At 50.1% G+C, this 23,405-nt stretch overlaps 1 protein-coding gene across 7 annotated transcripts in view; it reads right to left on the reverse strand.

Annotated features, from left to right (window-relative positions):
• Window positions 1-23,405, reverse strand: part of SEC16A (SEC16 homolog A, endoplasmic reticulum export factor) — a 60,508-nt gene that overhangs the window by 28,382 nt on the left and 8,721 nt on the right. For 6 of the 7 annotated variants that reach the window (XR_014493903.1, XR_014493904.1, XM_083375016.1 and 3 more), the window contains exons 2-10: window positions 19,775-23,368; window positions 19,098-19,237; window positions 16,373-16,461; window positions 15,257-15,377; window positions 10,816-11,005; window positions 9,391-9,559; window positions 6,469-6,611; window positions 3,667-3,728; window positions 1,777-1,915 (exon numbers count right to left, since the gene is read on the reverse strand). Coding sequence is in view for 5 of the 7 variants with exons in the window: in XM_083375016.1 (XP_083231142.1) it covers window positions 1,777-1,915; window positions 3,667-3,728; window positions 6,469-6,611; window positions 9,391-9,559; window positions 10,816-11,005; window positions 15,257-15,377; window positions 16,373-16,461; window positions 19,098-19,237; window positions 19,775-23,293 (4,572 nt within the window). In the remaining 2 variants the exon portion in view is untranslated. Of the gene's footprint in view, window positions 1-1,776; window positions 1,916-3,666; window positions 3,729-6,468; window positions 6,612-9,390; window positions 9,560-10,815; window positions 11,006-15,256; window positions 15,378-16,372; window positions 16,462-19,097; window positions 19,238-19,774; window positions 23,369-23,405 lie in introns of those variants that run through there. The other variant, XM_083375018.1, reaches the window with a different exon arrangement.

Below are 23,405 nucleotides of genomic sequence, written 5' to 3' on the forward strand. Positions count from 1 at the left end.
CTAGATGGACTGGCAATGGGGGTGGGGTGGGGGGGAGGGGGCAGAAGCTCTAAGGGGCGGGGGTCTGCTTTTGCCCATCAAACCCACCGGGGTGCAAAACCAGGAGATGGTGACTTATTGTTATGGCTTTCCACCGAAGTCATCCAGTGGGAGTTTAATGTTTGTTTTATTGTTGTTAGCCGCCCTGAGTCCTTCGGGAGATAGGGCGGCATATAAGTCCCATAAATAAATAAATAAATAAATAAATAAATAAATAAATAAATAAGTAAGTAAGTAAGTAAGTAAGTAAGTAAGTAAGTAAGTAAATAAATAAATGTCAGGGTGGAAAGTCCAGCCTACTTAAAAATTAACTCAAGATGTCTCCACGCTGTCCCAAGAAGTTTTTTATTTTTTTATTTTAATTCCATTTATATCCCGCCCTTCTCCGAAGACTCAGGGCGGCTTACAAGCTAAGCAGTAGCCTTCATTCTATGTATATGCCAGCTTATTAGGGCTTTCACACAACCCCCAAGCGGCATTATTATAAAGTCAGCTTAACTGCTCCCAACAATCTGGGTCCTCATTTTACCTACCTCGGAAGGATGGAAGGCTGAGTCAACCTTGAGCCTGGTGGGACTCGAACCTGCACTAATTGCAGGCAGCTGGTGTTACTTAAGGAGGCATCAGCCCACTGCTCCACCACGGCTCTTCTAGAGAGGGCACAGATCTGTGAATGTATCACTAACCAATAAAGGGGTGGGGTTAACATACTGGATTTCCAGTTGTTGTGATGAAATCAACAACCTGGTAAAACATAAAAAGAAGTCCAGGACATTTTAGCCCCAACCCTGACCTCAGCTATGTCCCACATAACTGAGAAGAAACGCAGAGCTGCAGAAAAACCCGTTTTGTACAAAATGGCTGGAGCTACTGAAACTCTGGGGCAAAAGGCAAAGATTGATTCCAAGTGTTTGGTTAACACGATAATGAAACCAAAGGCATCTATCTTCAAACTTCTGCAGAGCAAAGCTTGGCAGGGTTCCAAAACACTTGAGTGGGACTCATCCTGAAAACACCCCAATAAACTGTGCCCCTCCCCATCACGCGAGCTACCTCTGATAAGCAACAGGCTAATAATCCAAGCACGATTACTTTCTTGAAAACGGAAGATCAGCTATGAATATCAGATCTGCTGAAGGATCTATTTCAAAATCCATCTTTTCTAGTCCAATTAGATGCCCGAGACAAAACTTGCCCAAACTTATTTTCTACTCTTAAACCTTCTCCGTTTCTGAGGCGGAACTTAACCAGACTTCCTTATTTAACAAAGCATGGAATTGATGCAGATGGGCGGCAGAACGAGTTCTTGACTGTGAGCCTTTTTATTTCAAACGTTATAAAATTAACTATTCAGCAAATCGGCCCGGAAGGCTTTTTTATAAGCCAGCATTCAGTCAGGCATTTGTCAAGGCAGAGCTAAGCTAACCAGGCTCAGCGTGAATTAAATCAATATGGATCAAACCCGTATCGTATCAACTAATTATTATTCTCCCGTTTTCCTTGCGGCCAAATCAAAGGCATTAAGGCTGGTGGCGGTTTTGGGAGACGCTTACGACCGGTGTGTGTGTGTGTGTGTGTGTGTGTGTCCCAGGGTCAGCTGCTGCTCAGCTCCTCCCATCGCCCATTTGGATCTGCCAAGCTTGGAGATAACCAGCGTGAAGGCCTGCAAGCCGGAACTGGAGAACCGGTTTATGCAAGGCCTGGAAAGGGGGGGCCAAGGCAGCCCAGAGCACCTACCCCATTTTGCCGGCACAGGAGAACGACGAAGTCCCAGAGAAGCCGAGCTGATTCCTTGTCAATCAGGGCATCGTTCTGAGAGCAGCGGCTGGCCTTATTCTGGGCAAAATTAATAACATCCACTTTATGGGTGTCATCTCTACAAGAGGAAAAGAAAGCCACGTTTGAGACGGTTCAGATCACAAGAGGTCGCGCCCCAGGAACGGAAAGGAGCTCAGTCTGCAAGCTGGCAAATTCTTGCGTCAGGTGGTTCGTCTCGGAAACCCTAACTAACCCCCTCTGGGTTTCAAACCAGAGGCACAACTACTGCAGGGGGAATGAAAGCCATTCGTGGTTCGGTGTGTCTGAATCCAGCCAATAAATGCATCTGATTTACGCTGCTTGGTCTGATGCTGCTCATGCTGCTGCTGTCTCCCACTAGGCCAGGGATAGGCAACCTCGGCTCTTTTATGACTCATGGACTTCAGCTCCCAGAATTCCTGAGTCAGCTATGCTGACTCAGGAATTCTGGGAGCTGAAGTCCATGAGTCATAAAAGAGCCGAGGTTGCCTACCCCTGCACTATGGCCTTCTTCCTGCGGCACAACCCACGCTTCTCTTTGCAGTTTCTGTCTGCAAAGCGTTTGGCTGCCCTCGGGGAAACAAAGCTTTCACTTTCAGTACTGATATTCACAACAGCTGGCAATGCTGTCAGGACAACCGCTAAGTGTGGAGACGGGAAGGCAAGGCTCCAAGGATTAATATCAGTTTGGACTGTCCGAAACAAAGCCCGCCCCAAGACTTTCCTGACTTTGAACGTCATCAAGAGTCAAAGTGGTCATCTGTGAACTACCCCGGAACAAAATGCATCTGTCAGAACCCATTCCTATTTCATTTCTATCTTTCTTGTTGTTAGCTGCGAAGTCGTGTCCGACCCATCGTGACCCCATGGACCACGTTCCTCCAGGCCTTCCTGTCCTCTACCATCTTCTGGAGTCCATTGAAGCTCACGCCTACTGCTTCAGGGACTCCATCCAGCCACCTCATTCTCTGTCGTCCCCTTCTTCTCTTGCCCTCAACCTTTCCCAGCATTAGGCTCTTCTCCAGTGAGTCCTTCCTTCTCATTAGGTGGCCAAAGGATCTGAGTTTCCACTTCAGGATCTGGCCTTCTAAAGAGCAGTCAGGGTTGATCTCCTCTAGGACTGACCGGTTTGATCATTTTGCAGTCCAAGGGACTCGCAAGAGTCTTCTCCAGCACCAGAGTTCAAAGGCCTCCATTCTTTGGCGCTCTGCCTTTCTTACGGTCCAACCATTTCTATCTATCCCCGCTGATCTAAGGCCAAATCTCACCTCTCCTGGGGTCCTGCCATTCTCCCAAGGGGGAGGGGGGACGTGCCCCGCTTTTGCTTCCTCTATTAAGAACAACGTAAACCTTTTGCTTCATTTGTTACCCCTGTGTTTTCTGCTGGCTACCAAGTAACAATTTGTTTCCTGCACTATCTCTCTCTGCTCATTATCTTCCTAAACTGTCAAGTTAGAACAGGGGAGGGAATAAGGAACGTTTAACCCAGTGCCTGGTTTATGTCCCCACTCTCAGAGGAAGGCGTGAAGAAGCCGCCGTCTGTCCATCGCTGCGTGAACCGGAGACGGATCAATGTCATCTCCCCTTTTCCCCCGCGATGGATTTAACACCTGTCCCACACTGGATGGGCGAACGGTGGGGTGGGGTCTAGTTTGGGGATACTCTGCGTGGGAAATCTCAGATCCTGTCTATTATGCCTACTATCAACTACTCTTAATAAAAGTTCCTGTTGGAAGAAATTGTTTCCAAGAGTTCTGCTTTCTTAAGATGTGGGGTCGAAGTGGGTCCCGACGGCATCAAACCCGACTCCTCAAAGCCTCGAGAACTTACTTGGTGAGAGGGCCAGGAAAAGCTCTCATCTCCTCTTGCTCGGAAGAGTGTTGCATGAGCATCTGTGAAGAGACAAGAATCACAAATACAACCTGGGACAGCTCCTCTTCCCTGGGGGGAGATGCTATCTTGAAGACGGGTGCTGCAGATGCCGCCTTCGTGACCCACAAAGTGATATGGGTCACCCCACACAAGATAAAGGGCGACTAACTTGTGAACTTGAGAACATCCTGCGAAGAGCTGAGAAGACAACCTTGATGAAGGCAGACAGCAAGCACTGCCTAGGCCCATGATGGTGAAGTTTTAGAGACCGCGTGCTCAAACTGCAACCCAAAACCCACTTATTTTTCGCAAAGGGCCAACAGGGCAATTTAATCTGAATACTGAGATTTTAGTTTAGAAAGAACAACTCCTACATTAACATCTTTTGTCTTAAAAGAGAACACAATAACAGAGCTTTCAACGACACAAGCAACTTTTTAACTGAAAGGTAAAAGTTTGTATTTGGCATGCTTTTGAACCATGAATGTGATTTTTGCTGTTGTATGCATGCTGATAATTTGTCTAACCTTGGCTTATATTTTGTAAGTTTGAGAGCAACAACATGCAGCCCTCAGGTCATCTGTTAGTCTGTTTCTGGTGTCAGATTTGATATAATTCAAAGCTGAAAACAGCGCTCTCTGCCTGGAGGCTTGTTTTGGCTAGGAAGGGGCTTGAGAAATGGCATTTTGCTGCGAAATCTTAGCCAAAGAGCGAGGCACGTGTGCCCATAGACAGGCCTCCGAGTGACCCCTCTGGCACGCATGCCATAGGTTCGCCACCACTGGCCTAGGCAAAAAAGCTTGGAGCGTTTCTTAAGTGCAGAGAACAGCAAGAGCACTTAGACTTGTATACCACCCCATGATGCTTTACCACACTCTCTGAGCAGTTCATAGAGTCGGCATATTGTTCCCAAACAATCTGCGTCATTTTACTGACCTCGAAAGGACGGCAGGCAGAGTCAGCCTGCAATCCTGCGTTCTAACCATTGCCCCACCCTGGTGAGAAAGGAGGTATAATGTTCAGAAGCAGCTCAGGCAGACTGAGCGAAGTGCAAGAGGCACAGGGTGTTCCAGCACAATCAGATGGCAGGATTTTGCTACCGCAGTCGATCTCCATGAAAACAGATTTAGCCTTTCTGCGGAGTTAATCTCCTGGTCTACCTCGCGGGGCTAACGTCTCCCCTGTTCTGCAAGAAGAATTTCATTTGAGGAGTGTGCAAATGTTCTGCAGCTATTCAGAATTCCAAACCGGTCATCTGCAAAATGGGCTGCTTCGAGATACGGAGGAGCTTTTTGTGCTTCAAGCGTTTCCAAAGTGGGGTGTATGCGCAACTCAGTCCCTGTTTCTCCACATTCAAAACAGTTTGATTTAAAAACCAAAGCAGGGAAGGAACAAACCTTGCCTTTTTTTTGTGGAAAAGTCAGACTTTAAGGAAGTAGCAACTCCTACCCAGTGGAGAAGAACTGAAGGCGCTAAAATCATACTTTTGTTTTGTACCCGGCGGCTCCACCAAGTCTAGTAGCAAGAACATTTCGATGCTTCTGGTGTTGAAAGCACTTGCTCTGGGCTGTGCAATCCACTGGGAAACTCTCGGGGTGAAATCCAAGAGCCTTTTGCCTTGCCACAACAAATCTGAAGCCATATAAGACGCTAGTCCACATGGGCCAGTGTCTTGTCCCAATTACATTGACCTGTCCCACCCAGTCAGGCGGGGAGGGTCCAATCCTGCCAGTTGAAGAATTTTGACTGGCGGGGTCTAGGAAGAGACCCTTCTCTGCCACTGCCCTATGGAACACCCTCCCCAAAAAAGTGGGATTGCCCCCCCCCCCGCCGGCCTTCTGGATGGGCATGTGGGGTTCAAAGAGCGCCATGCAGCTTTGGGGAGGTTGGTGCCTGGAGGACGCTCCCTCTGCCTTTCAAATTATTCTTTCAGCTTAAAGGTAAAGGTAAAGGTTCCCCCGCACACGCGTGCTAGTCGTTCCCGACTCTAGGGGCCGGTGCTCATCTCCGTTTCAAAGCTGAAGAGCCAGCGCTTGTCCGAGGACGTCTCCGTGGTCATGTGGCCGGCATGACTAGACGCCAAAGGCGCACAGAGCGCTGTTACCTTTCCACTGTAGTGGTCCCTATTTTTCTACTTGCATTTTTACGTGCTTTCGAACTGCTAGGTTAGCAGAAGCTGGGATGGGTAACAGGCGCTCACTCTTTCTGCTTAGTTTTTACTTATTTCTCATCCTGTTCTCAGTCTACTTCAACTGTCTCTTTTTTACATGGTTTTATGGTTTTTACCAGTCCACTGCCCTGAATCGCTGTGAGACAGGCGATGCCTAAATTCGATAAATGAACACAAATCACCCTTGACTTACAACAGTTCATTTAGTGACTGTTCAAAATAACCAACGGTGCTGAAAACCGTAACTTATGACCGGTTTTTCACACTCACGACCACTGCAGCATCCCCCTGGTCACATGATCAAAATTCAGATGCCAGGCAACTGACTCCCATTTATGACTGTCACAGCGTCCCATGGGGTGTGTGGGTGTGTGTGACGTGATCTGTATCTGAGACCTTCCCACAAGCAAAGTCCATGGGGAAGCCAGATTCACTTAACAGCCGTTGTAAAATGGGGCAAAGCTCACCTGACAAGCGTTTCACTTAGCAACGTAAGCACTGGGGTCAGCTGTGGCCGTAACGCAAAGGCTGCCAGTAACTAAGCACGGGGTAGCCGCTTTCCACCCGGCCGGCTGGTTCTCCTGACTCACCTCCATGCTGTGCATCTCGACCAAGGCTGGCTGGCCTTCGGAGGGAAGATTGGGGAGCACTTTTATCAGCTGACCCCCGGGCCCAAATTTTGCACAGACGTGAGGCATGGAAAACTTCTCGGGAGTCAACGGTCTGGAAGGGACTGCAGCCGAGAAAGAAACAAGAGAGCAGACAGGTTACGTAAAAAAGGGGACAGAAAGACTTCCGTGCAGGTTTGGTGGGCCCAAAGTCAGGAGGACCTGGAAGGGCGAGAAAGCAAACTGGGCGATCAAACCATCAGGCTTCACCGCCGACCCAGCGGGGATTCCCAGCGTATTTTGCTTTCGCTTCTTGCCGGGGAAGCAAAGATAGAACCGTTTTCATTACAATTCCGCAAAATGTCCCAACCGAATTTTCCTCCAGATCCCAAGCAGAGAGAGAATTCAGGGAGAATTTCCCCACAATTTCCTCCTGCTTGAGCAGGGGGCTGGACTAGAAGATCTCCCAAGGTCCCTTCCAGATTCTATTCTATTCTATATCCCCAGAGCAGCGCTTCTCAGTCTCAGCAACATTCAAGACGTACTCAAAGGTACGTCTTATTACAATTCCACAAAATGTCCTTCAAATCCCCAGGAGAACGAGAATTCATGTAACACCTCCCGCCAGAGCAGCACTTCTCAAAATCAGCAGCTTTAAAATGTGCAGACTTCCACCATACCAGCTGGGGAACTCTGGGAGTTGAAGTCCGCGCACGTCTTGGAGTTGCTAAGTAAGAAGTGAATACAAGAGGGGTATAAAAACCTGGGTGGATGGGAAGTGGCTGAAAATAGAGTGAAAAGGAGAGAATCCAACCAGTAAGATAAAGTGCAAAAAAAAAAGATAGGAAAAATGTTTTTTGACTTCCTTTAGTACAGATATACAGATAAAAATGTGCCCAGTTCTTATTCTAAAACCTATTCAGGTGTTTGGGGAGTTGAAGTCTGCACGTCTTGGGAGTTTCAGGGGGATGAGAACTGCTGCCCTGGAGGCCTGGCATGCAGTGAATCTGTACCCAGGGCAAGCTTTTCAAGAATCGCAGAAAAAAAACATTCCACCATCTTCCAAGACACGTGCCCCTCAACTTACAACCGTTTGTTTAGAGACCGTTCAAAGTTACAGTGGCACTGCCAAAAAAAAAAGTGACTTCCAACCGGTCGTCACGCTCACAGCCACTGCACCATCCCCACCGTCGTGAGATAAAAATGTGGGTGCTTGGCAGCCACCGTGCATTTTACAACAGTTGCAACGTGTAAATCACTGGAGATTTTTAAGAAGAGGCTAGACAGTCACTTGTCTGAGATGGCACAGGTCAGCGATGACGAACCTTTTGGAGACCGAGTGCCCAAACTGCAACCCAAAACCCACTTATGTATCGTTGGGTGCTGGGTGGGCGTGGCCCATTGGGTGGGCGTGGCTGCAGTGGTAACAGCAGACTGGGTGGGACTAAAAAGTTCAATCAATCAATTTCAACTTTGCGAGATCTTTTTTTTCCCTGCAAGCAGTTGAAATTGATTGATTGAACCTTTTTTCCCCCCCACACAGCGGCAGAGGCCTAAAGCGAAAAGGTTTTATAAAACCCCGCTGAAGGCCTAGGAGTGGGGCGAGGGTGCGCGTGTGCCCACAGACGGCTGTGCGCACAGAGGGCACGCATGCCATAGTTTCACCACCACAGGCATAGGTTCTCCTGCTTGAGTAGGGGGCTGCACTAGAAGACCTCCAGGGTCCCTTCCAGATCTATTCTATTCTATTCTATTCTATTCTATTCTATTCTATTCTATCCTATCCTATCCCATAATTCTATTCTTATTTCTATTCTATTCTTATTTCTATTCTATTCTATTCTTATTTATATTCTGTTCCGTTCCATATTCTATTCTATTCTATTCTATTCTATTCTATTCTATTCTATTCTATTCTATTCTATTCTATTCTATTCTATCCTATCCTATCCCATAATTCTATTCTTATTTCTATTCTATTCTTATTTATATTCTGTTCCGTTCCATATTCTATTCTATTCTATTCTATTCTATTCTATTCTATTCTATTCTATTCTATTCTATTCTATTCCATTCCTTTCGACTTCTATTCTATTCTATTCTATTCTATTCCTTTCGACTTCTATTCCTATTCTATTCTATTCTATTCTATTCTATTCTATTCTATTCTATTCTATTCTATTCTATTCTATCCTATCCTATCCTATCCTATTCTATTCTATCCTATCCCATAATTCTATTCTTATTTCTATTCTATTCTTATTTCTATTCTATTCTATTCTTATTTATATTCTGTTCCGTTCCATATTCTATTCTATTCTATTCTATTCTATTCTATTCTATTCTATTCTATTCTATTCTATTCTATTCTATTCTATTCTGCATTCTATTCTAAATACTAATTCTAATTCTAGTCTATTTCTATTCCATATTCTATTCTATTCTAAATTCTAATTCCATTCTATTTCTATTCCATATTCTATTCTATTTCTATTTCTATTCCATTCCATTCCATTCCAATTTATTTATTTATTTATAATGAGACTTGTATGCCGCCCTATTCTAATTCCAATTCATATTCTGTTCTATTTCATATGGGATCACCTTCTGCAACCCTCCCAACGGGCTTCATAGTTAATGGGGGAAGCTGGATTCACTTAACGGCCATATGATTTATTTAACAACTGCAGTGATTTGCATAACAACCCTGGCAAAAAGGCAATGAAATCAGATGTGGCTCACTCAACAACTGCCTTGCTCAGCAACAGAAATTCTGGTGCTGATTGTGTTTGTTGAGAACTGCCTGCACCCCAGGAAGAGTACATCACTTTTAGGAGATGAACTACAAAGCCGGGTGGAATTACTAGCCCCCTCCAGCGCCACTACAGAGTTTTTTTTAAATACCTTGCTCTACACCTGGCCAAGGCATTTGGGGCAAGGGATTGTAACTGCTCAAAGGTGGCTGGTTGATGTAGTATCTCGAGGAGGAATACTCTTCATGGAGTGAGGGTGGCTGAGGGTCACCATCATAGGCGTTCATAGTCAGGTCGTGGTTGCTTCGATATCGCTGGCTCTGGAGGAGACGGAAAGAAGGGTAGGTAAGCGTCAAAGAAACAGGAGCCTCCTTAGTCTGGATGCTGTGTGAGGCCTCAAGGCCAGTAAACGGCGGGCGGGCGGGCGGGAGGAAGGAAGGAAGGAAGGAAGGAAGGAAGGAAGGAAGGAAGGAAGGAAGGAAGACAGCCTTCCTGTTTGTCATTTATCTGCCATGTAAGCCAGTGGTCCCCAAACTTTCTAGCTCCAGAGAAAGAGAGAGAGAGAGGGAGAAGGGGGAGGGAGGGAGGGAAGGAGACAAAGAGAGAGAGAGAGAAGGGGGAGGGAGGGAGGGAAGGAGAGAGAGAAGGGGGAGGGAGGGAAGGAGAGAGAGAGGTGAGGGAGGGAAGAAGAGAGAGGAGGGAGGGAAGGAGAGAGAGAAGGGGAGGGAAGAGAGAGAGAGAAGGGGGAGGGAGGGAGGGAAGGAAAGAGAGAAGGGGGAGGGAGGGAGAGAGAGAGAAGGAGGGAGGGAAGGAGAGAGAGAGAGAGAGAAGGCTTGAGGGAGGGAAGGAGAGAGAGAGAAGGGGAGGGAGGGAGGGAGAAGAAGAAGAGAGAAAGAGAGAAGAGGGAAGAGAGAGAGAGAGAGGGGTGAGGAAAGAAGAGAGAGAAAGAGGGAGGGAGGGAGGGAGAGAGCACACAGCCCAGTTCCCAACAGGCCACAGACTGGTCCTGGGCCAGGGAGGAGGGACTGGGGACCCCTGACGCAACTGTCTTAACGGTATTTGACCACCACCAAACCAGAGCAGCACACAGAAGGCGACACAGATGCTCTGCTGTTTGCAAACCACTCTTGGCTCCCAAAGCCATTCAGAAAGCTTCATTTTCTGAAATCCAGGAACACACTACAGTGTCACCGATAAACTGGGAGGTCCCATTTCTCACTAAGTGAAACCAAAACACGCTAGCGGATCAAGGGATTTCTCGGGGCCGAGATGCTGTCGCCGAGCGTACTTTTAATTTCCTCTTGAGGGACAAAAGAAAAGCCGAGGTGAAGCGGCTGAAAGCGATTCTTCCGACTGTGGTAAGCAATCGGGACATTTGACACCCCCCCCCCCAACAGAAGCACGAAGCTAAGGCGATCTGGAGGGAATCAAATTGCCCCAGCTAGGCACAGCCAACACCACAGGAAGTCAGCTGCGTCAAATTTGGGCTCGCTGGCCACGGAATTCTGCAAGTTGTAGTCCACCCGTCTTGAGGCGGCTGAGACACCCCGGCCGAGAACGCGCAAGGCTTCCTTACTTGCTGGGAACGGGAGCTGAAGCTGCTCTGCCGGCTGCGGGAGCTGTGGAGGCTGTGTCCTGAATGCTCGCTGTGGACACTGCGCCAGTCACTGTCGTCCGCGTAGGGATCCCTCCGCGGCTCCGGGTCCTCATCAAAGCTGCTCACAAACCGAGGGTCGTATCGCCAGTGGTCTTCGTACCGCTCGTGACTGCAGGGGGCGAGAGGGAAGGAACACCGCAGCACAAGAGTTACACCTCATGTACATATGTATCTGCGTGTGAGTATGTGTGTGTGTGTGTGTACCTATGTAGACGAGCGGCGCAAAGAGCTATGGAAAGATACATGGTCAACACTACAAGAGAGAAAGACCTGCGCGTGGACTAGAGAAGAAACAAGTGTGTCAATGCTGCAAACATTGGACGTTTTTGTCTTGACAATATAAGAGGCAGCCTTTCCCTTTAAACTGTTTTGCTTTTGAAAAATGAAGCTGGGGGTGGAGGGTGGGGGCAGGAGAATGCTACCCCAGTTGTTTTTTTTAACGATATGGGAAATAGAACAGAAGAGAAGCTTTGCGTGTTAAACTAACTGGAGAATGTGATTTATGACGTTTAAATTAAGGGAGGGAATCGTGTTGGATACGATGTGTTCAGGGGAGGAGAATTCAGATGTTGGCCTCTATCTATGACTGCCGATGCTTCGTTCTCATTATTATAGGTTTTTTAGAATAAACAATGCTGGAATGTTCTTTGAACTGTCTCATTTAGTCGGAACCATGACAGAAAGTATACGATGGGGTCAGAAGAGTAAAGGCCTTGAAAAGGAAATGGGGAGGGGGGGGCACCTAGCAAGAAGAACCGAGGGCAAGTGGACCAGGTCAGCCATAGAATGGATCCCACTTGATCAAAAGCGTCCACGAAAGAGACCTCAAACAAGATGGCTTGGCGACATCGGCAAGTATGGCGGGCCCAACCGGCAAAAGAAAGTTCAGGACCGTATCGGTTGGAAACAGGCGGAAGAGGCCTTCATCCTGCAGTGTACGGACAAAGGCATTTCATTGCAGGGAGAATCTTATATGTGCAAAACTGGAAAGAAGCATCAATTCCCACAATGGGAGAATGGATTGAAAAAGGGTTGGAATTGGCAGAGGTTGCAAAGTTGACTGCTTAAGGAAAAGAACATCACTAGCTTTGTTTCCACTGGGAATGTGACTCTGGAGTTCCGCTCAAAAGAAATAAAAATGAAGTTTTGATTTTGGGATTTTGGTTTTCGATGGCTAAATAATTGTCGTTATAGAAACGGCTAGTACTTGTCAGTAAAAAGTTGAGACTTTTATTTTACTGTGTAATTGAATGTAGCAAAAAGAAAGTCAGAAATCACTTTTTTTCCTTTTCCTTAACTTCATTCACACCCCCCCCGCCTTTCCTTAGCGTGTAGTCCTTAATGGAAGTGCATCTACATGGAGGGAAGTAAGCAGTGGGGTACCCCAAGGTTCTGTCTTGGGCCCAGCCTTCATATACGATTTAGACGAGGGGATAGAAGGAGAAGTCACCAAATTTGCAGATGACACCAAGCCAGCAGGAATAGCCAATACCCCAGAAGATAGGCTCAAGATCCAGATGGATCTTGACAATGGCCCTACCTAACAAAATGAAATTCAGTGGTGAGAAAAATTAGGTCCTACACCTAGGCACGGAGAATGAAGTGGCTGGATGGAGTCACTGAAGCAGGAGGCGTGAGCTTCAAGGGACTCCAGAAGATGGTAGAGGACAAGAAGGCCTGGAGGAACGTTGTCCGTGAGGTCGCGACGAGTCAGACACGACTTCGCAACTAACAACAACAACAACACACCTAGGCAGGAGAAAACCAAACGCCAAGGTGTAGAACAGATGGACTCTGGCTGAACACCAGGAATTTGGTGTCCTACATCATGAGAAAGGCAGGGCTAGATGAATCAAAAGTTGGAATTAAGATTGCTGGAAGAAACATCAACAACCTAAGATATGCAGATGATACCACTCTAATGGCAGAAAGTGAAGAGGAACTAAAGAGCCTCTTGTTGAGGGTGAAGGAGAGTGCAAAAGTTGGGTTGAAACTAAACATTAAGAAAACTAAGATCATGGCATCCGGCCCTCTCAATTCCTGGCAAATAGATGGGGAAGAAATGGAGGTAGTGACCAATTTTATTTTCCTGGGCTCCAAGATCACTGCAGATGGGGACTGTAGCCAAGAAATTAAAAGATGCTTGCTCCTTGGGAGGAAAGCCATGGCAAATCTAGACAGCACACTAAAAAGCAGAGACATCACCCTGTCAACAAAAGTGCGTATAGTCAAGGCTATGGTCTTCCCAGTTGCAATGTATGGCAGTGAAAGTTGGACCGTAAGAAAGGCTGAGCACCAAAGAATTGAGGCCTTTGAACTATGGTGCTGGAGAAGACTCCTGCGAATCCCTTGGACTGCAAGGCGATCAAACCGGTCAGTCCTAGAGGAGATCAACCCTGACTGCTCTTTAGAAGGCCAGATCCTGAAGCTAAAACTCAAATACTTTGGCCACCTAATGAGAAGGAAGGACTCACTGGAGAAGAGCCTCATGCTGGGAAAGATTGAGGGCAAGAGAAGAAGGGGACGGCAGAGAAGGAGGTGGCTGGATGGAGTCACTGAAGCAGTAGGTGTGAGCTTAAATGGACTCCAGAAGATGGTAGAGGACAGGAAGGCCTGGAGGAACGTTGTCCATAGGGTCGCGATGGGTCGGACACGACTTCGCAACTAACAACAACAACAACTGGACAACCATTTCAGTCTGAGGCAGCTGTGTGCCGCATCTGACAAAAAAAACCCCCAATGCGGTCTTGGCCTGCATTGATACATCAAGGTCACATGAACCGATAGTACCACTTCATGCTAAACACTTGGAATACGGCATCCAGATCTCTTCACCACCATATAAAAAAGTTGCTGAGACCCTAGAAATAGTGCAGAAAAGAGCAACTAAGGTGATAAAGGGCATGGAAGACAAATAATATGAGAAACAGCTAAGAGAACTAGTTAGTATGATTTGTTGGGTTTCTTTTAACTAGTATACTATGACTATCACTCAGTGTTGCATCTTATGATTTATAGTGAATGTATTTTTATGTTGATTATGATCATGATTTATCACTGTTGCTCGTACATACACTGAGAGCTTCTGCACCGGAGACAAATTCCTTGTGTGTCCAGCCATGCTTGGCCAATAAAGAATTCTATTCTATTCTATTCTATTCTATTCTATTCTATTCTATTCTATTCCATTCCATTCCATTCCATTCCATTCCATTCCATTCCATTCCATCTATTCTATTCTATTCTATTCTATTCTATTCTATTCTATTCTATTCTATTCTATTCTATTCTATTCCATTCCATTCCATTCCATTCCATATATTCTATTCTATTCCATTCCATTCCATATATTCTATTCTATTCTATTCTATTCTATTCTATTCTATTCTATTCTATTCTATTCTATTCTATTCTTTCTAATTTTAATTCTAATTCTATTCTATTAATTATTCTTATTCTACTCTACTCTATTCTGTCTAGCCCAGGGGTGGGGAACCTTGGCTCTTTTATGACTTGTGGACTTCAACACCCAGTATTCCTGAACCAGACATGCCGACTCTGGAATTCTGGGAGTTGAAGTCCACAAATCATAAAAGAGCCAAGGTTGCCCGCCCCTGGTCTAGCCTAATGAGGAGAGGAAATTTGGTGTGTGTGTGTGTGTGTGTGTGTGTGTGTGTGTGTGTGACAGGATAGCTGTTTTCTGGTACATGAGTGACTGCCATGCAGAGAAGGGACTTACAGTACCATCCAAATTTTCTGAGGGTGGGATAAGAAACAATGGATGGAAGCTCGTTAAAAAGCTTGTTTTCCCTCGCCCTAAATTGTGGGTGCACCATTGCTGGAGGTTTTCAAGAAAAGACTGGACAACCATCTGTCCAGCATAATATGAGGTCTCCTGTCATGGGGAAGGGGTTGGGAATTAGAAGACTTAAAAGGTCTCTTCAGGCCCTAGGATTCTATTCAGTTCTGTTCTAGTCAATAAAAAATGGGTGTTTTTTTATTGGACTTCCATGCCAAACCTCAAACTGAGCACTCCCTTGGATCAAAAGCTTCCAGCTCAAACACACAAGGGGGTTAGTCTGACAAGCTGTAAAGCAGGCTGCAGACTCCGCAAAGCAGCCCAGCAGTTGAAACAGTCTTGAGGCTTCATTTTACCCTCCCTGTGTGAAGCAGACCCCACGGCCTCGGTGCAAAGTCATGCTTAAGAACTAAGCCTTCTTGGTGGAAGACCCTTTCAAGCAGTCCCAACTGTCTTTCATGCTGTTTGCTTCGCTCTGCTCGCACATCCCCCCCCAAATGGCCCAGAAGGTCACCATTCCCAAATCCATTTGGACCCCGGAGGCATCAAACATTCACAAACCTGTTTCCACGCTGATAGGGTTCTTTCTTTGGGTAAAGGCTGTGATCCGTGTTGTACCAATACCTCTGGTCATAAAGCCGAGGATCTCGGAACCTGGCGTCATAATTTGAAGGGTAACGATCTTAAAACAGAAGAACGGGACAATCAGTCGCCATGGAGGCTCTGCATTTACTGCTTTGAAATACGGCTGGTTCAAAAGGGACAACAGCCCGTGTCTCCTCTCAGTCAGCGGGACTTAGATCAGGGATAGCCAAGAATTAACTAGCATCTTTTTACGGGTGGGTGCAAGTGGTCTCTGTCCCTGAAACACAGCCAGGTTTCAACTTACGACTCGTTGCTTAACAACCTTTTTAAATTTCGTCTGGCAAGTCTAAAATGTGCCCACATTTGGGAACGAACTTGATTTTATGGCCAGCTGCAGTCTCCCACAGTCGGGAGCAATTTGCAATTTTTTTTTGCTGGTTTCTATCAAAAAAACAGGGACGCGGTGGCTCAGTGGGTTAGGACACTGAGCTTGTCGATCAGATGGTCGGCAGTTTGGCGGGTCGAATCCCAAGTGCCGCGTAGCAGAGTGAGCGCCTGTTACTCGTCCCAGCTTCTGCCAACCTAGCAGTTCGAAAGCACGTAAAAATGCCAGTAGAAAAACAGGGACCACTACGGTGGGAAGGTAACAACAGCGTTTTGTGCGCCTTTGGCGTCTAGTCATGCCGGCCACATGACTATGGAGACGTCCTCGGACAAGCGCTGGCTCTTCGGCTTTAAAACAGAGATGAGCACCGGCCCCTAGAGTTGGAAACAACTAGCACGCATGTGCGGGGGAACCTTTACCTTTACCTTATCAAAAAACACCTGTTTGGAAGAATGGACTCATACAACTGTAGTGTTCACTGCAAAAATGTCTGGTCACGCAGGTGCCTCAACCTAAGACTGTAACAACACAATGCCCAAAATGCGGTCCCCAATTGTTGCTGTAAGTCAGGGACTACTTGTAGTTTGCTCAAACTTTTAATGTCTTTAAATAGCCTCTACAGAGATGAAAGAGATAAAATCTGGCCTCTGCTAGGGGGAATTCGTATATTAAAACTGGCATATTTTGATGTCGGAGCCTATCCTTACCTCCGTTATCATACAGATTTGAGTAATAGTCTCCAAAGTAGCCATTCCATCCACTTTTGTTGGTGTAATAGTCATCGGGATAATCTTGTCTGGGGAAGGATTGGAGGGGGGGGGAGAAAAGAAAAGATTTAAGATTGAAATTCACAAGTCCCAAGGCTAGCAACACACGTGACGCGCTGCTGAAAAGCACACAGTTGAAACACATCAGCTTGTTGTTTCTTGAGAAGTGCCAGATACCTCCCACCCACCCCCACTTCTGTCTCCCCCCCTCCCTCCCCAAGATCAGGATGTTTATGTCAATCCTACTGTATCTATTTTCTGCAGTTCTTCCTCAGGAACAAAACTGGAAGTGGAAGGTGATCGATTCTGGAAAGGAAAGTCTAATCGCCTTCTGGAAAAGCAGCTTTGGAACAACCATGATCTGGGTGGCTGAAAACCCCCATAAGCATAGGATATAACTGCAATCAACCAGATATAAACCAATATATTTCTGGATTTTCTGCTCTACAGGGCTAATTTTAGGTACCCCATGCTGGTAAGTTCTCGGCTTGTAAACCAGTTGCCTTGGGACCCCTTCAAGTTATGATGACCCTCCACAAAAGGTATTTACAACCTGGTTCGGAGGTTGCTGCTTACCTTCTCACCGCATTTATGGCCCTTTGCAAGGTTCCATGGACATGTGACCATGATTTGCTTTGTTTTTGCCAGGTTTTGAGGACCTGTATACTGCACGAGCCAAAAAAAGGGCTGTGAAAATATCTACAAGGCCCCTCGCATCCTGGACATAAGCTCTTTCCACCTCTACCCTCAAAATGACGCTATAGGGCCGTGATGGCAAACCTATGGCACGCGTGCCACAGATGGCACGCAGAGCCCTCTCTGTGGGCACGTGTGCCGTCGTCCCAGTCCTAGGCCTTCAGCTGGGTTTTATAAAACCTTTTCGCTTTAGGCCTCCACCGCTGTGTGTAAAAAAAAAAAAGTTCAATCAATCAATTTCAACTTCTCGCGGGGAAAAAAAAATCTTGCAAAGTTGGAATTGATTGAACTTTAGTCCCACCCAGTCTGCCGTGACCACCTCAGCCACGCCCACCCAATAGGCCATGCCCACCCAATGGGCCACCCCTGACAATACATACGTGGGTTTTGGGTTGCAGTTTGGGCACTCGGTCTCTAAAAGGTTCGCCATCACCGCTATAGGGCACTGCACACCAGAACAACTAGACCAGGGGTAGGCAACCTCGGCTCTTTTATGACTCATGGACTTCAACTCCCAGAATTCCTGAGCCAGCTATGCTGAGGGGAAAGGGAGAGGTTTCCAAGCTGAGCCATGCTGGCTCAGGAATTCTGGGAGTTGAAGTCCACGAGTCATGAGGGGGCCATAGTTCCCCCATGCTGGCTCAGGATTTCTGGGAGTTGAAGTCCATGAGTCATAAAAGAGCCGAGGTTGCCTACCCCTGAACTAGACACAGGGACAGTCTTTCCCCCCACGTCGTCACTCTGCTAAACCACTAATTCGCACAACACTGTCACACTATCGAGTGAGGCCATATTGCTCTTATTCTTCTCATCCTTCCTATTCCCCATCTTCTTATGACTATAGTTTTGTGGCTTGTACCTTATGATTTATATTGTTTTATTTACTATCCTAATATGATTTATGCTGATTGCTTATTTAGTATCCTATGACTAAGTGCTGAACCTTTACGATGAATGTATTTTTAACGACTATGATTTATCACTTATTGCTTTTATGTACCCTGACAGCTTATATGCACCGGAGACAAATTCCTTGTGTGTCCAATCACGCTTGGCCAATAGAGAATTCTATACTCTATACCAGCGATGGCGAACCTTTTAGAGACCGATGTGCCCAAACTGCAACTGAAAACCCACGTACGTATCGTCGGGTGCCGGGTGGGCGTGGCCCATGGGGTGGGCGTGGCTGCGGCGGTAACGGCAGAGTGGATGGAACTAAAAAGTTCAATCAATCAATTCCAACTTTGCGAGAACTTTTTTTTTCCCTGCGAGAAGTTGAAATTGATTTGATTGAACCTTTTTTTCTTTTTGTGCACACGGCGGCGGAGGCCTAAAGCGAAAAGGTTTTATAAAACCCAACTGAAGGCCTAGGACCGGGACGACGGCGCGCGTGCCCACAGAGAGGGCTCCGCGTGCCACCTGTGCCACCCGTGCCGTAGGTTCGCCACCACAGTTCTATACTAATAACAGTGGTAAGTTGAGGACTACTTGTGAGCAAAATTTCAGCCCAGAGGAGAAAGACCAGCCTACTTGAGCACCCAGCCTCTTTTTCTCATAGTTTTTGAAAGTATCCAATCTCACGAGGAACTCTGCCAGCGAAGGAAAACTGCAAAAAACTCCACTAGGCGCCAGGAGCAAAGGGCCCTGAGCCATATTATTGCAGTCTGCATGGGTCAGGTAGAGAACATCCAAGCAGGCCTACCAGAAAGTCAATAACATGTCTCTGAGGAAAGAGAGGGGCAGACACCAACGTGACCTAGAAGAAAAGCTCAGAAGGCCGGTAAGAATGCTCTTATCGCCCCCAGCTTTCGGAAAACGCATCCCCTTTTCCAGGGTTTATTCCCGGGAACGTCTGCGATTAGCGGGCCCGCTCGATAAAAGGGACTTCCACTTTCCAAAGTGGGCCAAATTAAAAACGTTTCCGTCGGCTTTCTCGCTTCCTCCGCCTCTTTTGCAAAACGCCGCTTACCGGGAGACCGGCCTCTCCGAAGTGTGGCTGGCTCTGGAACCGGGCCGCTCAGCTTCAGGGTACCAGTAACTCCCCGTCTCCCGATAGGCAGCTGGCTGGTCGTACTGGGTGTAGGAAGCGTTGTACCGGCCGTAGGCATCCTCCGAGAGACCAAAAAAAGGGTTACTTTAACCTCATGAGCAAGTCAAGAGGCCAGCCAAACGTTTGGTCGCCCCCCCCCCCAACGCTTTCTCGGGTTTTGGAAGCATCAAAAAACAAAAACAAAACAGAAGCCAAATTTCCAGGTGAAAATTAAATTGAACACAAGCCGATTGCGACCCCTGCTAGCAAAAGGCCAGTGTGATTTCAGAGCCCTTCAGGTTGCAAGGCAGCCGCCGGGGCTGACGTTCTCGGGGGTCTGGGGGCTTGGATGACCACCTTCTGCCACCTCTGGAGAGCCTATCGGAGGCGGCCTCGGAAGGCAAAAATCTCCTCCCTGGCCAACAATTCTGCCCTTCAGCAGAAATCCCTAGTCTGAAGAACGGCCCCTACAATTTCTCCAGGGGGGAAGAGTTTTCACTGAAGAAACCCCACCTCCCCGCTAAATGTGAACGCAGGATCGCCCCTGCAGTCCCAGCCCAGGGGGAGGGGTCCCCCCGGAGGATGGCCCAAGAGGACCAGAGCACGTTTCACTCTACCTGGTAGTCGAGGTGAGCAGCCCTCGGATCCACCTGGGGGTAGGAGTAGCCGTCGTAGGGCTGCTGGTAGTAGTAGTAGGAGTTGGGGGGCAGGCCGTAGGTGTTCTGGGGGTTCTGCGAAGGAGGGTACTGCTGCTCGTGGTGCGAGGGGGGGCGAGCAGGTTGGGGGCCGCTGGTGGCCGCCGATCCAGGAGGAGGCCCGACGCCGGGGGGCAGGCGGGGATCTTGCCTGAAGTCGCTGCTGGCCGGAGGGTGGCTGGGTGGTGGCGGGGCTGAGCTGCCTTCCAAGGGAGCGCCCGAGTAAGGCTTCGGACTCAGCCCCCGAGCATGCGGCACCTGGAGGTTGGGGGAAAGGGGAGGGTGCCGGGAAGCTGCCGGGCCCTGCTCCAAGGGCACGCCTCGCTCGGAGGGCACCACGGGCCCCGGGTCCTTTGTGACCTGCTGATAGAACTGCTGCGGGCCTCGAGCGTGGGAGTCAGCGGGACCGGCCGGTCCAGGCGCCAGAGGAAAGCCCTGGCTGCCCCAAAGGGGCTGGCTGAGCCCTTGAGGCCCAGTCCCGGCCCTGCTCTGAGGCCTGGTGCCGGCCAGATCCAGCACTTTGGAAAGCTCCGGGCAATTGGAGGGGTTCTGACACCAGCCAGCTAGGCTACTGCTGGGCCCCCCAAGTGGAGCCAGGCCAGCGGCGTGGGAGAGCTGAGCGCTGGCGGCCGGCTGGCCAGCACTCTCCGAAGGCAGCCCTTCTGTGGCGGGGGCTTGGGGGCCTTCCCTAGCTAGGTTGAGGGGGACCTGAGGCCCGGACTGAGCCAGAGACTTGGGGGCCGCCGTTTCAGCTGCGCCAAGTGGGCCGTGGAAGAAACTAGCATTTGAGTGAACTCGGCCAACGGGCGGGTTTTCAGCAGGGAAGCTGCAGCTGCCGCTCTTGCCCAGCAGAGGGCCCCCACTTGTGCCCGGCTCCTTGGCGGAAGGGCTCTTTTCCGGCTGGCCCACCGGAAGGGCGAGAGAGGAGCCGGCTGGCGGGGCCAAGCTGCCAACCTGACTCGGCGGGGCGAGCAAGATCGGCTGGTTCTGGAGCGTCTCCGTCGGGGGGGAGGAGAGGAGGCTGGCGTAACCCAGACTCCCCTGAGAGCAAACGGCCTCCTCGTCCCCCAGCTTGGGCGGGTTTTCCAAGTTTTCAGACGGGAGGCTTCCGGCGTGGGACCCCGGCTTGCTCGGCAACGCTTCCTCCTGGGGCTGAACCACCCGGGCGGACGGCTTCGCCGGGACGTACACCGCAGGGGCGGCGGGGGCGAGGAGCACGTTGCCTCCAAAACTGGGCAGTTCGTTGTGCGCCCAAAGGGTGGTGGCCGGGCTCTCGCACTTCTTTCCCAGGCCCTGAGCTCTGGCACTCGACCTCTTCTCCATCCCTGCCCCGCCGGCAGGCTGCCGGGGCCCTCCGCCGCTGCCCGCAAGGGAGAGGGCCAAGGAGTGGGCTGGGGGCAGGAAGAGTGTTTCCAGATTGTCTGGAGGCTGCTCCAGATTTCCCGGGGAGGCCACGGAAAGCACGGAGCTTCTCTGGGCACCCCTTTGGTTGGGACGGTCCTCTCTCAGCTCGGCCACCACCTTCGCCTGGTCGGTCTCCGGGGGCTTGACGCCCAGGCTGTGGGACCTCACTGGCTCAAAGCAGCTGTTGACACTGGTCTGAAAAACCCCCGTGGGTTTGGGGGGGCTGGGCGTCAGCGCTTGGGAGGGGGGGCTGTGGTAATTCTTGCCAGGCTCCTGCGCTCCCACATCTGCTCCTAGTGGAGAGGAGTCAATCTGCTTAAAAAAGCCGCGGGAGGCCTCTTGCTCGGGCTTCCCGCTCTCCTGCTGAATGAAGGTGCCCAGCTCTTGAGGCCGGGCAGGGCCCGCCGCGCTCCTGGGGCTCAAGTTGCTATAGTTAGACGAGACGCTGTCGGGCCGGACGGGCCGTGGGAACCCGCTGGGGGCCTCCAGGTTGGGTCCTCCTTCCAGATGGCTGCCCCCGGCTTGGCTCTTGGGAAGTAGCGGGGCCAGCGAGGCGTAGCGGCTGGAATCCGAGGCTGCCCCGGGGGAGGAACGGCCCTGCGAGGGAGGCTCCCTCGGCAAGACTTCCTGGTTCTGAAGGCACTCCTGGTTTTCCACACTTTCGTACAGCCCGCCGGCAGAGCAGCCTCCGGCTTGCTGAACGAGGCCGGCTCTGTCCTCTCCATGGAAGGGTGTCTTCTCACTGGCCTGCGGAACGACGGCCGCCGGTCTAAGGAAACGCTGGGTGCCCGCCTCCTGGGCTGCTGCCTCTGCCGCCATAGCCGCATTAGCCTGGGCTGGTGAGAAATGAGCCGGTGGCCCTGGGTGCCCGTGCAAAGGCTGGTAATACGTGTGACCCATCGTCTGCTGGAAGGCCTCCGGGTCCGCTCTGGCAGCGTGGCCGTTGTTCTCCGAGGACAGGATCTCCTCGTTCTCAGCCTCGTCCCCCTTGAAGAACATGGAGATCGTCCCTGAATTGGCCTCGTCCGGGCAAGGCCGACTCCCAGCCTCAGACGGCCCCTGGGCGTGGCCGGGGGGGATGTTCTCCTGAGAAGTCAGGGGCCCCGAAGGATAAGTCGCTTCCAGGGGCTGCAAGTAAAAGTGTTCTTGGGGCAGCTGGCCGGCCCAAGTGTTGGTGCCCCCGGGGCCCTGCCAAGCGCTACTGGGGGGCAGAGTCACCCCGGAGGCCTCAGCAAGCGTGAAGGGCGCCTGGGGAACGCCGGGCAGCCCAGGCTGGTGAGGGGGAGTTGGGTGGAGATCCAGCTGGGGGCCCGGATGGGAAACGGAGATGCTGGAATGTGCAGCGCTCCCAAAGGCATTTCGGGACAGGGGCTCCGGGTAAGGCAAGTAGGCGGAACTTGGGGGAGGCATCCACTGGGGCACTGTCTGCTGAAGGTGGGAGAAGGCCGGCAACGGTGACGGGACCCCACCGGGGTTGCCGGGATTCCTACTCACATCAGGCCCACCCGACGGCCTGTCCGGGACGGAAGTCGAAAGAGGGTTTTCGGGGGCAATCATCACGGGCTGAGGCTGCTCCACCGGGTGGCGTGGGGGGCCGTGCTCCGCGCTTGGATGCATTTCGGTGCTGTTGGTGACCCCTTTGGGGAAGGTAGACACGGAGGCTGCGGAAATGGGAAGTGAGCCGCCGGCTCCCGACTGGGAGGCCGAGAGAGACGTTAACGACGGAGTCGGCGCGTGAGGAAGGTCCCCACAGGATGGGTGAAGGGGAGCAGCTGGTGGAGGGAAAGCCGATGAAGAAGAGCCTTTGGCAGGAGCTGGGTCTCCTTGGGGGGCACTGCTCAGTGGGGAGCTGCGGGGGACTTGCTTGCCAAAGGCAAAGGGGTCTGTCACAGGTTGCACGGGTCCGGCCGCTGCTGCAGCAGAGGTGGGGGCGTTTGCCCGCCTACCGTAGGGGCCATTGCGCCAATGCATGTTCCAGGAAGGAGCGAGAGGAGGGCCTCCAACCCCCGGGGGGGCTGTCCGAGGAGGGGGCTGCATGATAAAAGTGGAGCCAAGTCACTTGCCAGAGGAACAGCAGATGCAGTAGAGCCGGCTTGTCTTCGTATGCAGAAGCTGGAGTGAAGAAGACAGAAAAAAGTGGAATTAGTGG

This window comes from Vipera ursinii, assembly GCF_947247035.1.
Source record: "Vipera ursinii genome assembly, chromosome: 16".
NCBI classification, from domain to species: Eukaryota; Metazoa; Chordata; class Lepidosauria; order Squamata; family Viperidae; genus Vipera; species Vipera ursinii.